The 15,891-nt window shown below is 38.9% G+C and overlaps 1 protein-coding gene across 2 annotated transcripts in view; it reads right to left on the bottom strand.

Annotated features, from left to right (window-relative positions):
- Positions 1 to 4,387: 4,387 nt before the first annotated feature.
- The window catches only part of TSPAN12 (tetraspanin 12), a 256,980-nt gene continuing 245,476 nt past the window's right edge, over positions 4,388 to 15,891 (bottom strand). For both annotated transcript variants that reach the window (XM_073652070.1, XM_073652071.1), the window contains exon 8: positions 4,388 to 13,303. In XM_073652070.1, coding sequence (XP_073508171.1) covers positions 13,001 to 13,303 — 303 coding nt within the window. In that variant the 3' untranslated portion in view covers positions 4,388 to 13,000. The remainder of the gene's footprint in view (positions 13,304 to 15,891) is intronic.

The following is a 15,891-nucleotide window of genomic DNA, read 5'->3' as shown; positions in this document are numbered from 1 at the left end:
AATTAGCCCATCCATGGCAATCTTGATTCATTGATCCAATAATGCACTAACCCTATTATAAAGTGCTGTTGCCAATTAATCCGTGAATGAAAAATGCATATAGAACTCCCCTGAAACAAGGTAAAGTGCAAGTGCAAAAAGGGGGGGGGGGTTGTTTTAAGTATGTGGAAAGATTAGCATCAAAGTAGCAGCACAACACAAGAATATTTTACAAACAGAAGTTCAAATATTGGAGCATATAGTAATTCAATAAGTTGATCAGAGGAGGGATGGTGAAGTTAACCCCACCATCCCTCCTCTGATCAACTTATTGAATTACTATATGTGAGTACTCTCCACTGGCTTTAATGTTTTGTCATAACACACCCTATATGTAGCTATACTATATGCACAGCCTTAGTAATTAGTACATTTAATATGCATTAGCCTGATGCCTTTATACCTTGTACTTATCTGCTGACTTACTTATAGCATATAGGGGCTATATGCTCCAATATTTGAACTTCTGTTTGTAAAATATTCTTGTGTTGTGCTGCTACTTTGATGCTAATCTTTCCACATACTTAAAACAACCCCCCCCCCCCTTTTTTTGCACTTGCACTTTACCTTGTTTCAGGGGAGTTCTATATGCATTTTTCATTCACAGATTAATTGGCAACAGCACTTTACAATAGGGTTAGTGCAATATTGGATCAATGAATCAAAATTGCCATGGATGGGCTAATTTTTATGTACTAATATAGCTATGTTGGAGGTTTGGTTGTTGTAATATTTGAAGGCATCTGTTTTTTATATAAAAAAATATATTTTAAAACTATTGAAATAAATTATATTGATTTTATATGTGTCTATTTATCTTCCTTTAAACTTGGCCTATACAGCTCGAGTTTTTTTGTTTCCTTAAATACACAGGTAGTAAAATAAGAGACTGCAAAACTGTAGAGAGAAAATAGGTTTTAAAAAGCCCAATAAAACTAAACAGGTAGAAAATCACGCAGCAGTTCACAATTCAACAACTCACAGCAATTCACACAGGTATTTTCTGCAGGATTCCCAAATACCTCTTCACTGAAAAACAAGTCACACACTTACTTCCGTTTGCACTTACGCTCCAGTCACACTCACTGAATTTTTCCAAAGAGTACCTTGACAAGCCACAATTCTTTGGTAAAATGTTCTGTGGACAGATGAAACAAAAATAGAGCTTTTTGGCAATGCAAAGCAACAGTTTGTTTACAGCTGGTGCAGTGAAGCTTATAAGAAAAAGAACACCTTACCAACACATAAGCATGGTGGAGGATCCATAATGCTGTAGGGTTGCTTTGCTGCATCTGGTACTGGAGTCCTTGACCATATCACAGGAATCATGAAATCAGAGAATTATCAAGAGATTTTAGAGCAAAATGTCCTACCCAGTGTAAGAAATTTTTATTTGAGTCAAAGATCTGGGTCCTCCAGCAAGACAATGACCCAAAGCACACATCCAAAAGTACACAGGAATGGTTGAAAAAGAAAAAATGGACTGTTTTAAAATGGCCAGCATTGAGTCCTGACCTCAATCCTAGTGAAAATCTTTGGAGTGAGCTGAAATCTGCCATTGGGAAAAAGAAACCTGCAAGCATTCAAGAGCTGGAACAAACTGCAAAGGAAGAGTGGGAGAAAATTCTAGCTGAGAAGTGCAAGAAGCTTATAGATGGCAACAAGAAACGTTTGGAGGCTGTCATCAATGCCAAAATGTGTTCAACCAAGTATTAATTAGGGGCGCCTTTATTGCTGCACATGCTGTTTATTCAGTTTTTTCTTAAAAATTGCAACATGGAAGTTGAAAAACAATGTTTTATTGCTGTATTACTTTGGACCACTAATTAAAAAAATCCTGAAGATATAACTTTGGTACATTTCCATTTATTTCTGAAGATATTGTACAGTCTATGAAAAAAATGAAGGGGTGCCAATAATGGTGAGCAGCACTGTAGATATTGGAACAGAACCAAGCTTGTTAAATAGATCCAGGAACAGAAACAAGCTTACTACAAAGATACGGGAGCAAAACCAAGCTTACTATAAAACGTAGGTGAACAGGACCAAGCTTATTACATTCATATGGCAACATAGCTGATCTTATTACATAGCTCCTTTACACAAAGTATGATGGTTACACAGTCACTATTTACAGTACAATGGCCCCAATTTCCTTTCCTCTATAGACAATATGATGCCCCATAGCCATTTGACACAAAGAATGATAGCCCCACAGCTCCCCTAGATGCAGTATTATAAACCCAAACCCCTTTACACATTATGATCCCCCCAAAGCCACCATTTATGCAGTATGATGTCCCTTATAACCTCTTAATATGCAGCATGATAGCTATGTAGCCCGTTTACACACTGTGATGTCTCCATAGCCACCCTTTCTGCAGTATGATAGCCAAATAGCCTCTGTGACAGAGTCACTGGTATGATATATGAGGGGAGGTATGTGTCACGCAGGTTGCTAGCCTGTGTGAACTAGAACCAATAAACTTTCTGCCAGCATGTTATATGCTGGCGATTAACTCTTTTAAAGGGTGTGGTTTTATGAGAATGACAGAGATGGGAGGGACTTAATTCCCCATACCTCCACTGTACAGTGTGGCTGAGCAACGTTTAAATGTTCAGTCCTGTTTCTATTACTCTGTTGTTGAGTTTGGAGTGCCAAAGACTCCAGCCTGGAAAGCCACAGCTCAGAGAGGAGCTGAAAGCTGGGACTACAACCTGTGTGGGCGAACCCCACACTGCTATGGACTGTGCTATCGTTTATCTTTTGTTTTGTTGTTTTGCCAGTAAGGCTGTGTTTACTTTTGCTTGAGCTGCAGGGCTTTATGCCACATAATAAAACCTGCAGAGAAAACGGGTTCCTGAGTCTACTTCCAGAAGCGGCCGAGTGAGGCGTCGTACCACACCCCCTATATGCAGTTTGATGTCCCCATAGCCCCTCTACAGAATACCGTCCCTATATCTCCCTTATATGCAGTATGAACTTTCACTATACACCGTGTAATGGCCCTGTAGCCCCCAATATGCAGTATGATGGGTAACATTCCCCTTTATGTATAATAATGTCCCCATATCCCCTGTATGCAGTATAATGACCCCATAGCTTACCTATATGCAGAAAGGGTGCCCAACAGTTCATTTCCCATACACAGTATGTCTCCATAGTCCCACCATGATTGCCCCATAGGCCCCCTTTACATGATATGATGGACCCATACCCCCTTATTTGCAGTATTTGTCACCTATAGCCTGCCTATATGCAGTATGATGGACAGATAACACCCCTAAACACAGTATGATGCCCCTATTGATCCCCTATATACAGTATGGTGGCCCCTATAGAAAGTATGATCCCATAGCTCAGCTATACTCCGTATTATGACTACAGTCCCTATACCCCTATACTCCGTATAATGCCCACAAAGCCTCCCTTTACACAGTATAATACCCCACAATCCACTGTATATAATAATAAAAAATGATGTCCAATAGCCCCCTATACAGAGTATAGAGCCACACTAGAACCCCAATTGCAAAATGATGGTCCCAAAGCTCCTTATACAGTATAATGCCCCCATAGTCCTATATGCAGTATAATGGCTTCTCAGCCCCATATATGTAGTTTAATGCCCCATAACACATTATGATGTCCCCATAGCCACCTACACAAAGTATGTCTCCATAGCCCTCTATACAGATTATAATGCCCTATAGTCTTCCTATATGCAGTGTATTAGACCCATAGTCCATTTTTATGCAGTTCGATGGTCCCATAGCCCCCTTTACGCACTGATGGACTCTTAGCTAAACTATACACAGCCTTGCGTCCACCCCATGATGACTCATAGGCCCCTTTATGCAGTATGATAGACAAATAGCCCCTATATGCAGAATGATGGCCCTATAGCACCCTACATGCAGTATGATAGACCCCATAGCCCCCTTTACTTAAAATGATGGCCTTATATACCGTCTACATAAAATAAGTGTACACATAATGCCCCCGATAAACCTTATACGCAGCATGATGGCACCATAGCTCCCTTATGTGGGGTACGATGGCCCCTTAGTCTCCTATATGCAGCATAATGGCCCCATAGCACCCCAATGTAGAGTATGAAGATAAAATAGCCCCCCTACATGGAGTGGCTAGGAGTTCATATTACAGATTTCTATGGTGTGTTTATGAGGGACTATATTCTTTCCTAGAAGCAATGCTACTTCGGTACAATATCTCCAATATGGCATCTAGCGAAATATAGAACTTTTTTTGCTAAGGATTTTGTACAAATATGTTTAGTGATATGTACTAAATAACAAAATAGGAGACATTTGATATTATTCCAGTTTATTCTCTTTTACTATATTTCAAGAAATATTTTTGCTTATTATACATTTTACAAACACAATTGAACCTTCACACTCAGATAAGAACACAATGAATACAAACAATAGCGGTGCCATTATTATATGTTTTTATGTATTATTGACAGAATAAAAAAAATAACATCTTTTATTATAAAAACATCATGGATAAAGAATAATTACACATTTAGAATAAAATCCTTTTTTGTTACCCTCAATATACATATAATTATACATACAATGAATCCACGCATGAAACAGATTCTCATGCAGTACAGAAATATTCATAGCATAAAAATATTACAGTCCAGTAGAACAGTTATACACAGGGGTGTAACTATAAGAGGGGCTGCACCATAAGAGGGCCCAAAGGTCCATGTGGCACTTATTACAAGCCATGACTCTTAAAGACAGTGATATTTAGAAACCCTGTTGTAGATTTTTCTTTTGGGCCCCTGAGCTTTACGTTACACCACTTGTTATACACCAGCAAGGCACTGATCTCGGAGCCTTCGTCCGATAATATAGAACCTTATACAACTTTAGTTGTATATTAATCCATAGATCATGATATGGCCACAGTACATATCCTCCACTTCCCCCACAGATGTCCCTTTTAATGTGTATTTGTCACCCCGAACATCCTTAAAAACTTGGGGTACGTTACATGATATTATATAACGCCATAGTCTTATAATGCTATCTTTATATATACAGTGTAAGGCCTTATATACATAGAAGAGCCATGCACTGTGAAGCTCTATAACATCCCTGCATGTGCCGCCGGAAGTAACTGCACAATGTAACTGTACAATGTCCCCCTAAAGGTCTTGTCTGCCATTCTTGTACATACATTGTGCAAAAAAAAAAATAAACCTCCAACGAGCCAAAATCAGATGTTCTACATAAAAATTAATGTAATGTAAAGAGTAAAAATTAAACAATATACTCTTTTATATGTAGAACCATTATGAAAAATAATTTTCCAGCACTTCCATCCGTAAAATTATTTTTTTCTTAGAACGGTTTAAAAACAGGAGAATAAAACCTTACGTGTTTCTGGTCATGACTATGAATAAGGGCGTAGTGTACAACAGAAACATGTAAGATTGTATCCTCATGGTAGATCATCCGGATTTTAAATGAATTTATAATATTCATTTTATGGATGGATTTGCCAGAAAATCCTTTTTTCTTCTTGGGTTCTACAATAGCCGAGCTTTACCAGCAGGAATTGGCACCCATTCGTTAACTTTCCAGTGTGTCCCAAGCAATATTAGTGTGGTGAGCTTCTTTATATTTTTATTCTACAAACTCTTTCATAGGTAATTTCCATATAATTTACCCCAAATAACTCCCACCCCCTCCAAAAAAAATATATATATGCAGTTGTGCTCAAAAGTTTACATACCCCGGCACAATTTTTCCTTTTCTTGGCCTTGTTTCAGAGAATATGAATGATAACAAAAAAACTTTTTCTCCACTCATGGTTATTGGTTGGGTGAAGCCATTATTGTCAAACTACTGTGCTTTCTCTTTTTAAATCTTAATAACAACCAAAAACATCCAAATGACGCTGATCAAAAGTTCACATACCCCAGTTCTTAATACCGTGTATTGCCCCCTCTAACATCAATGACAGCTTGAAGTCTTTTGTGGTAGTTGTGGATGAGGTTCTTTATTTTCTCAGATGGTAAAGCTGCCCATTATTCTTGGCAAAAAGCCTCCAGTTCCTGTAAATTCCTGGGCCGTCTAGCATGAACTGCGCGCTTGAGATCTTCCCAGAGTGGCTCAATGATATTGAGGTCAGGAGAATGAGAAGGCCACTCCAGAACCTTCACTTTGTGCTGCTGTAGCCAATGACAGGTCGACTTGGTCTTGTGTTTTGGATCATTGTCATGTTGGAACATCCAAGTACGTCCCATGCACAGCTTCCAGGCTGATGAGAGCAAATTTGCCTGCAGTATTCACTGATAAGAAGCTGCATTCATCTTTCCTTCAACTTTTACCAAGTTTCCTGTGCCTTTGTAGCTCACACATCCCCAAAATATCAGCGATCCACCTCTGTGCTTTACTGTAGGAATGGTGTTCCTTTCATCATAGGCCTTGTTGACCTCTCTTCAAATTGAACATTTTGGCCACAACCATAAACGTTACATTTTGGTCTCATCACTACAAATTACCTTGTACCAGAAGTTTTGAGGCTTGTCTCTGTGCTGTTTGGCGTATTGTAGGCAAGATACTTTTGTGGCATTTGAGCAGTAATGGCTTTCTTCTGGCGACTCAATCATGCAGCCCATTTTTCTTCAAGTGCCTCCTTATTGTGCATCTTGAAACAGCCACACCGCTAGTTTTCAGAGAGTCCTGAATTTCAGCTGATATTATTTGTGGGTTTTTCTTTGCATCCCGAACAATTTTCCTGGCAGTTGTGGCCGAAATTTTTGTTGGTCTACCTGACCGTGGTTAGGTTTTTACAGAGCCCCTGATTTTCCATTTGTTAATCACAGTTTGAACGCTGCTGACTGGCATTATCAATTCCTTGGATATTTTTTGTATCCCTTTCCTGTGTTATACAGTTCAGCTACCTTTTCCCGTAGATCCGTTGACAATTCTTTTGCTTTCCCCATCTAGAAACGCCAGCGGCTGGATGAAGGATGCAAGAGTCGGTCTGGATTCCAGAAACTCGCTCAGCTTTTATGCACACACTGATTACAAACAATCAGGTCACAGGTGAGGATGTTACCTTTAGTAGCCATTCAAACCCATTTGTGTCAAATTCTGTGCATGTTCTCAGGCCAAAATCACCAGGGTATGTGAACTTTTGATCCGGGTCATTTGGATGTTTTTGGTTGTCATTAAGATTTAAAAAGAGAAAACACAGTAGTTTGACAATAAATGGCTTCACCCAACCAATAACCATGAGTGGAGAAATACTTTTTTTTATTATCATTCATATTCTCTGAAACAAGGCCAAGAAAGGAAAAATTCTGCCGGGGTATGTAAAGTTTTGAGCACAACTGTATAGGAAAAAGATATAAAAAATATCTGGATAGCCTGATAAATAAGTTACAGTCAACCGAAACCACAGTTCTATCTGACCACCAATAACCATATATAAGGCATACATCTAAGAGTGTTGGAAAGGGAATTCTATTTTTACACTTTATTTCTGTAACTGCATACTATTAACAAAAACTAAGTCTTACACATCTAATCTTTTTGTTTAATATTACCCATTAATAATACCCAAAAAGAAAGAAATTATACAATATGATTACCATTTGACAAGAGCAAAGTCTAATATTTAATTAAGCGGTAGTCATTACACAACAAGTGGGGGAGAAAATGTAAAACTGAGGAGGTTGCTAAATGGATCCTTAATAAAACAATGCTTACTCAAAGTGATCATAAAACATTGTGCAAAAATATGATTCCAACAGCAACAACCCCAATGGCTAGAACATTGAAATATGCAATCTTCATACACTGCTCCAGTCATGTGCCCACACAGCAAGCAAGGTGGCCCAGAGATAGAGTCGCCAGCAGAGGAACAAAGCATGGGTCCTTCAGGACTATATTAGTAACTTATCTAACCTACTTATTAAAGATCATTTATCTATACAATTATTTAGATGGAAACTTATTTAGGACTAAAGTGAATAGGACACCAGATTTGACAATGCAGGCTGCAATAGCTCTCTTACACCTGATGAGATTGGTGTACTTACTTTGAAAATTCATGTCAGAATGGCTATGCTTCTGATATTAAAATAAACATTTAAGGAGCCCAGCTTAAGGCCTCATTCGATATTCATGAAATACATACATGTTCTACCTGTGATTTTCACTGATCGAACATGTTCCGGTGCTATTCAAAAGTCCATTTTTTTTGTGGATCGTGGGTCAGTTAAAAAAAAATCACGTCCCTTTTTGATCCGAGTCATAGATCAAAATTACCCACATAAATCTATGAGTCCGTGAAAAATCAAGGATGGCATCGAAGTGCAATTTAAAAAAATAAAAATAAAATATTGCTGATGAAACACTGATTTTAAAGACTGACCAAACACTTGGATCCAAAACACTTTTACCTATGATAAAAATCACGAATGTCTAACCGAGGTCTACGTTGAACTTTTAATGAGCTCATTTTAATATCAGGACAGGAAACTTTTAAAAAAAATGATTAACCAGCCATTCCGACATGGATTTTCAAAGCAAGGACACGAGCCTCATCAGGTCTAAGATCTGTTAACTAATATATGCAAATTGTATTATGAAAACAGGTTACAGGTTCCATTTAAATAAAGAAATTGTGTTTACTTCACATATTTTTCCAATTTCATAATATATTTAAACATTCAAAACAAATGAGAGTGACAAACCAAGGGACAGTGGAATTTTTTTTTTTTTTTAAAGAGGATGATAGGATTTAGCTGTTCTCCAGCCATTGTATCCTACTGAATTATGTATGCTATGCATTGATGAGCAAGTGGATCTCACCTGCTTATCACTCCATTGAAATACACAATTAAATAACAATTACTTGGTGACCTGTCCCTTATTCTCTAGCTCTGCAGCTATAGTATACAGCATGTGACATTCATATTCTGAAGTGACGTTCTACGGCAATTGTATTTGAGCAGCTCGAGTACCGGCACGGCCTGCTCTGTCCGCTGTTTGCCTGCAGCACTGACGTCATGTCGACAGCGCTGCAGCCAATCACTGAGCTTGGCAGCTTGTGCAGCAGAGTCGCCAATCTCAGGGTGAGTAAAACACACTGTGCCTGGGGAGAACTTTTCTGAAAACAGAAAACCTCTTACTTTTACAGTGTAAATATTAAAGGCTTTTACTAGAGCACAAAAGAGCAGCAGAGCATTGGCTTGTTCTTTTAAGAGTATGTTTACATATAGCTTTTTTAATGCTTTTTTTTCTGCATGCAAAATACAGGCTATGGCTAGAAAATCACAGCAGAAATTACACACATTTTTGACGCAAGTTTGTCATGCATTATTTTTTGTGCCAAGCCATTCTGATTTTGGTATTAAAACACTTAAAGAATTGATATGCTGCATTTTTTTATAAAAAAAAAGTGCACCACAGGTAAAAAAAAAAATCAAAGTAAAGACGCACACCGTGAATGGGACTTCAGAAATCCCATTCATTTTGCGGTTATTGTGAAATGGTGCATTTTTTAAAGCATGGAAAAGTGCATCAACGCCATATATGAAAAAGCCCAAAATCTCTTATTCTCTTGCTATAAAATGCACTTATCATTTTCATACGTTTAGGGCTCGGTCACACTGGTGTATGACACGGCCAATGTTATATTATGGGGCAGTGCAGATCTGCGATTAATTTTTTATGCAGATTCAAGTCTATGGGTGCATGTGAAGAATCAGACTGTACTCGGATGTCATCAGAGTGCAGTCCGATGTATGAGCACAGAGACAATGGAGAAGATGGAAAAATTAAGTTCTCCATCTCCTCACCTGTGCTGCCATTTTCTTATGTGAGACAATCAGAGCATACCGAGTGTCATTAGCATAATCGGCCCGATTCTCCCACATGAGAGGGTTCGCTTACACTGGCATAGATTATAAGGGACCGATTCATGTTGCTCAGGCCAGTCTTAATGAAGGGCTTACTGGAGTATAATGAGATGAATTCATTAACAGGCGCATGCACTTGATGAGTTTGATGCCTTGCCGGTAATGCTACTCCAATCTCCAGGACTGTAGTAGTATTTCTGGCGTAAGAAACACTGGCAGTTCTGCTTAATTTGATGAGCAGATGTAGCCATACTCCATCCTGGCTCCTTCTCCATTTTGGTGGAGCTGCTTCAAATTGGAGTGAAAACGTCAAAACTCCCAACATTTCAGCGCAATTCTGCATTGCATCTTAAAATGTTTTAAGTCAGTTTTCAAGCAAAAACACTTTCATGAATCGCCCCCTAAATCAGAGCGTAAAAGCTTGTTCACACAAAGCATTTTTGATGATTTTTCTATGCTTTTTTTAGTGCATAAAAAAAACGCATTTTACAGTAAGGGCAAAATGAATGAAATTTCTAAAATCTAATTCACACCGTGCTTTTTTGACCTGTGGTATCGTTTATTTATGTATTCAATTTTTTACTGCATATTCTCTCTATTGAGATCAAAATGGCTTGGTACAAAAAATTATCAAAGCCGCATTAATAAATGAGTGTAATTTTCACTGTGGTTTTCTGGCCATAGCGTGCATTTTTTTTATGCAGAAAAGTTAAGTGTGAACATATCCTAGCGCTTTTATGGACTTCTCAGTTGAAGCCATATTTGTAGGTCTCAGTACCTATCTACCTTGTCCATGTGTAATAATCTCCAGGGATGAAAACACGTTCAGTTTCACATATCCGTCACGGAGTAGATCTAACCTGTCACATTTAACAGCTACAGAGGAGATTTATTATTTGCTATGTTAAACAGTACATGGGGGATCATTACAGGCAGTGAGGTAGGACGGGGGGCTACAGCCCATTACATCAGCACAGGCTCCCACTTTGGCTAGGTTCACACAACCATATCAAAAAGTCATTCAGTTTCTCACTTGTCTTCTGTATGCAATCCGTTTTTTACTCAGCAGCTATTAATCATTCACAAGGCCATCTATAGTTTTCTGTGTTACAGAATTGCAATGCATCTGTAAAAATCAGATGCTTTACTGTGTCTCCGTATAACATCCGATTTTTCTGACACCCGTAGGCTTAAATGGGCGAGTTTCATCCGATTTACGGAAGAAACTAGCACATGCTATGAGTTTTTTCACATGCAGATTTGGTCAGTGAATAACATTGGTCCGAGGGCGGTCTGTTTTTTCATGGACAACACTCGGACTTAAACATTTTTTATAACCAAGAAAGACCATGGTCTCATGAAGAGAATGGGGAGAATGAAACAAAGCAGTAATTCCTTTTTGCAGGGAACCAGTGTAATGACTTCCAGGAAGACAATCTACAATATATTGTATAAACACAAACTGAATCTCTCAGTTAAAAAAAAACAAAAAAACACATTAGGATCCATATTTTATTATAATCTATCAACTGGTTTTTGTTATGGAATTAGAGTGCAGCATGATGTAGACTGAGGCAGAGGCAGACACTGATTCCAGCAATGTGTCACTTACTGGGCTGCTCAGTGCAGTTTTGATAGAATCCCTGCTTTCTCTGTTGTAGACATAGCAGTGGTTATTATGCTGAGCTGTGTATAACCCCGCCCTCAGCCCTGATTGGCATCTTACTGTGTACACTGTACATTATCAGCAAGCCACCAATCAGTGTTGGGGGCGGGGTTACACAGATTAGCCGGACTGCCTGGCATGCAACCTACTACTGATAAAACACTGATTGTATTGAAACTACAGCAAACTGCTGAGCAAGTGAGCATCCATGGTATCAGGCTCTTTGCCCCTACATTATGCTGCACTCAGATTAAATAGCAAAAACCTGCTGACAGATTCCCTTTAAAATTAACATACAAACAAACAAATGTATAAGGGCAAGCATATAAATAATTAAATTATTATACATCCTTTTTTCTTTGTACATGAAAAAGGTTTACTGGTTTAGGGAGCCAGAATTTTGATTGTAGAGTAGGTCCTCTGTTTTGATTCTGACCAGCTTATTGCTTTCAATAAGAATGGTGTAATTCTTCATTTTTCCTATGGTGGCGCTGCAGAGGCAGTGAAATCTTGCTGTAAGGATCTTTATGGAGCTCCAGTAGTCGTACAATTGGCAATGATTTCAATTCCTCTGGTTCCTTTATATAAAGGTGTCAACCCCTTTAAAGATTAAAGCAAATCTTCCTTACAAACCCACCTATACCCATTGACTACTGATACATTCAGGCTGCACTTGTAGATCATTGATTTCTATTATTTAGCAATGAATTGGTAGCAATAAATACATTCACCGCTCATAAGATTAACTAGACTGATGGGGGTGCTTGAGAGAAATATTCTAACAAATCTAGCCTTATCTCACAGAAGATGTATGTATCTCATTTAAAATCTGTCTGAATTTGTCAGCGCAAAAGATTTGTTTTACCTCCCGGGAAACATTCGCCCAGTAAAACTGACCCTGTGTCAATGGAAGCATGTCCCCCAATCCATTTTATGCCCTTTAATACAGTATATCACATAAATAGCATATATACATTACTGAAAGGCATCAGATAAGCTCCTCATCCCTGAATCCATGCGTCCATGAATAGAGGAGCCAGTGATCGATGAATCAACTTTCTGTACTAAGATCAAACCTGTGGACTCAACCCTGCACTAATGTTTAGCTGGACATACTTGGTTTATTTTTCCATCCCTGTCTGTCATTGATCAAACGTTGATTCCATACAATCTGTGATAACCAGAATGAATTATTACATAAGGGATATATCCACAATCCAACATGGCTTACTTTCTTGAAAACCTGCTGCAGTCTTGTAAAAAGTACATTAGAAGTCAGATCAGCAATAAAATTACATGGTTCCTTCACACGAACTCCTCCATTAGGTCGACCATGTAGAGAATTGTGCTATAAAAAGGACACTTATGTGGCAGTCAATCACAATTCATCCATTTCCAGGTAAATGTTAAATCCGTTTGCAGTAGTCCTTGGAGCAGAAGTCCTTGTGTGGTTGGGTGGTGGCACCTCCACGGTGTGGCAATTGTGCTGGGCATCTTCATGGCTCAGAGGTAGGATTGGTTCTGTCTTTGGATCCTTCTTATCATAGTACAAAGCCCACAGCAAGGTGATGGTGAGGATCATAGCTAGGATCTGTGTAACGCCAATAGCGATTCCAAGGAATCTTAACACTTGCAGTTGTTTGGTTCCTCTCAGGAAGCCATACATTTTTCTGCTACAGCCCTATAATAAAATTAGCACAAATAGTTAATAACAGTAAAATAGCATACTTATATACAGACGTGCTAAACTTAGTGCTATCAAAGCAAAGAGAGTATGGGTCAGAAATGGTTAACAATACCAACCTGACGAGATGAAGTAGCCGTAAAATACTAATATTTTCTGGTATGAAAAAGACTAAAAACCACTTCTGATGTAAAGCAGCTTCTCAGTGCTTTAAAATCAAGAGTATATTAAAAAGACAACCGAGTCATGTCTTAAAATCTATCTTCTATTCTCCTTCTACAAGTCAGAAATATGGAAGTCAATGAAAGGAAAGGTGTGGGTTGCTGTCTGGCAGGGTCCTTTAGCTTTTAATCGGCAACTTTAACTAATATATTGGAAAAAGCTAGGAAGAGGGGTGTCTGCGAGCCAAATCCGTCAAGGAGAAAATTCACTGGCGAACACACGTCTCCACATCAGTTTTACATGCACAGGCGACGGTTGTGACCGGGAGTGGCCTCGTTGGACTGCAGGCATAATGAGGTTATGACCGCTCACAGCCGGTGTACATGTGGAAATTATAATCAGATATGCTCCAGGAAAATGATTGGTTCATATACCCAACGCATCCATAAGACTCGATTAGCACCACATATACCAAAAGAGTATGATTTTGCCATGTACTGGACTGGTGAGCATTGGAAAATCCTAGCATAAAACAATGTATAAGCAGACAGTAAGCAAGTAAATAAATAGTAACATGTAAAAAATATTGGGTACTTAGTTAACATTTTTTTTATCAAAGAAGACCTGTGGTGTGCTGGCCTTTAATTTTGCTTTAGTTTCTTGTACTCCGTACATATGGGATGTGCTCTCCCGTCCCCCTGGGCTGTGCACCATTATATATTCAGCTTTCCACAGGCAGGGGATAAACACAGTTGGGCTGATCCTGCCCTGCTCCCATCTATTTTGAGGCCTGGTTGGCACGTAGCAAGGTGAATCACAAAGTTTGGAACCATCCTGATAGGGTACACCATGTCGTGGTGGGATGGCTTTTATGCTTTTTTGACTGAAAAATGTTAATTAAGTACCCTATGTTTTTTCCATGTGCTACTACTATTTATTGTTACTGCAGTGTGCCTATTATGATTTTATTCTAGATTATGTTTGTTGCTGGCCACAGCGTATATGTGCACCTGCATAGTACGCTTATACATGCAGGTGTGCTGGCCCTTGTTTTTGGTATGCATTGACATAGATTTTTATTTCATTGTAGACTGGGATATTCAATGAGTATAAATTAAAAGTATGGATGCATACACAATTAGCGACAAATGCCACTGTATATCTAGAAAGTGACACATCCTGGCCTTCCATTTGAGACCTATGTTGGATAGATCCAAGGTACAAGTGCTTCTCACTAAATTAGAATATCATCAAAAAGTTAATTTATTTCAGTTCTTCAATACAAAAAGTGAAACTCATATATTATACAGAGTCATTACAGAGTGATCTATTTCAAGTGTTTATTTCTGTTAATGTTGATGATTATGGCTTACAGCCAATGAAAGCACAAAAGTCATTATCTCAGTAAATTAGAATACTTTATAACAACAGCTTGAAAAATGTTTTTAAAATCTGAAATGTTGTCCTACTGAAATGTATGTTCAGTAAATGCACTCAATACTTGGTCGAGGCTCCTTTTGCATCAATTACTGCATCAATGCGGCAATGTGGCATGGCGGCAATCAGCCTGTGGCATTGCTGAGTTGTTACGGAAGCCCAGGTTGCTTTGATAGCAGCCTTCAGCTCATCTGCATTGTTGGGTCTGGTGTCTCTCATCTTCCTCTTCACAATACCTCATAGATTCTCTATGGGGTTAAGGTCAGTTGAGTTTGCTGGCCAATCAAGCACAGTGATACTGTTGTTTGTAAACCAGGCATTGGTACTTTCAGCAGTGTGGACAGGTGCCAAGTCCTGCTGGAGAATGAAATTTCCATCTCCAAAAAGCTTGTCGGCTGAGGGAAGTATGAAGTGCTCTAAAATTTCCTGGTAGACGGCTGCGCTGACTTTGGTCTTGATAAAACACAGTGGATCTACACCAGCAGATGACATGGCTCCCCAAACCTTCACTGATTGTGGAAACTTCACACTAGACCTCAAGCAGCTTGGATTGTGCCTCTCCACTCTTCTTCCAGACTCTGGGACCTTGATTTCCAAATGAAATGCAAAATTTATTTTCATCTGAAAACAACACCTTGGACCACTGAGCAACAGTCCATGTCTTTTTCTCCTTGGCCCAGGTATGATGCTTCTGGCGTTGTCTATTGGTCATGAGTGGCTTGACACAAGAAATGCGACTCTTGCAGCCCATGTCCTGGATACGTGCGTGTGGTGGCTCTTGAAGCAATGACTCCAGCAGCAGTCCACTCCTTGTGAATCTCCCCCAAATTTTTGAATGGCCTTTTCTTAACAATCCTTTCAAGGCTGCGGTTATCCCGGCTGCTTGTGCACCTTTTTCTACCACACTTTTTCCTTCCACTCAACTTTCATTAATATGCTTGGATACAGCACTCTGAACAGCCAGCTTCTTTAGCAATAACCTTTTG

The sequence above is a fragment of the Phyllobates terribilis genome, unplaced genomic scaffold (genome assembly GCF_046119375.1).
Source record: "Phyllobates terribilis strain yellow unplaced genomic scaffold, ASM4611937v1 Scaffold_11__3_contigs__length_659146591, whole genome shotgun sequence".
Classification (NCBI taxonomy): domain Eukaryota; kingdom Metazoa; phylum Chordata; class Amphibia; order Anura; family Dendrobatidae; genus Phyllobates; species Phyllobates terribilis.
Note: the sequence above shows the minus strand (reverse complement) of the source record. Positions and strands in the feature narration are given on the sequence as shown.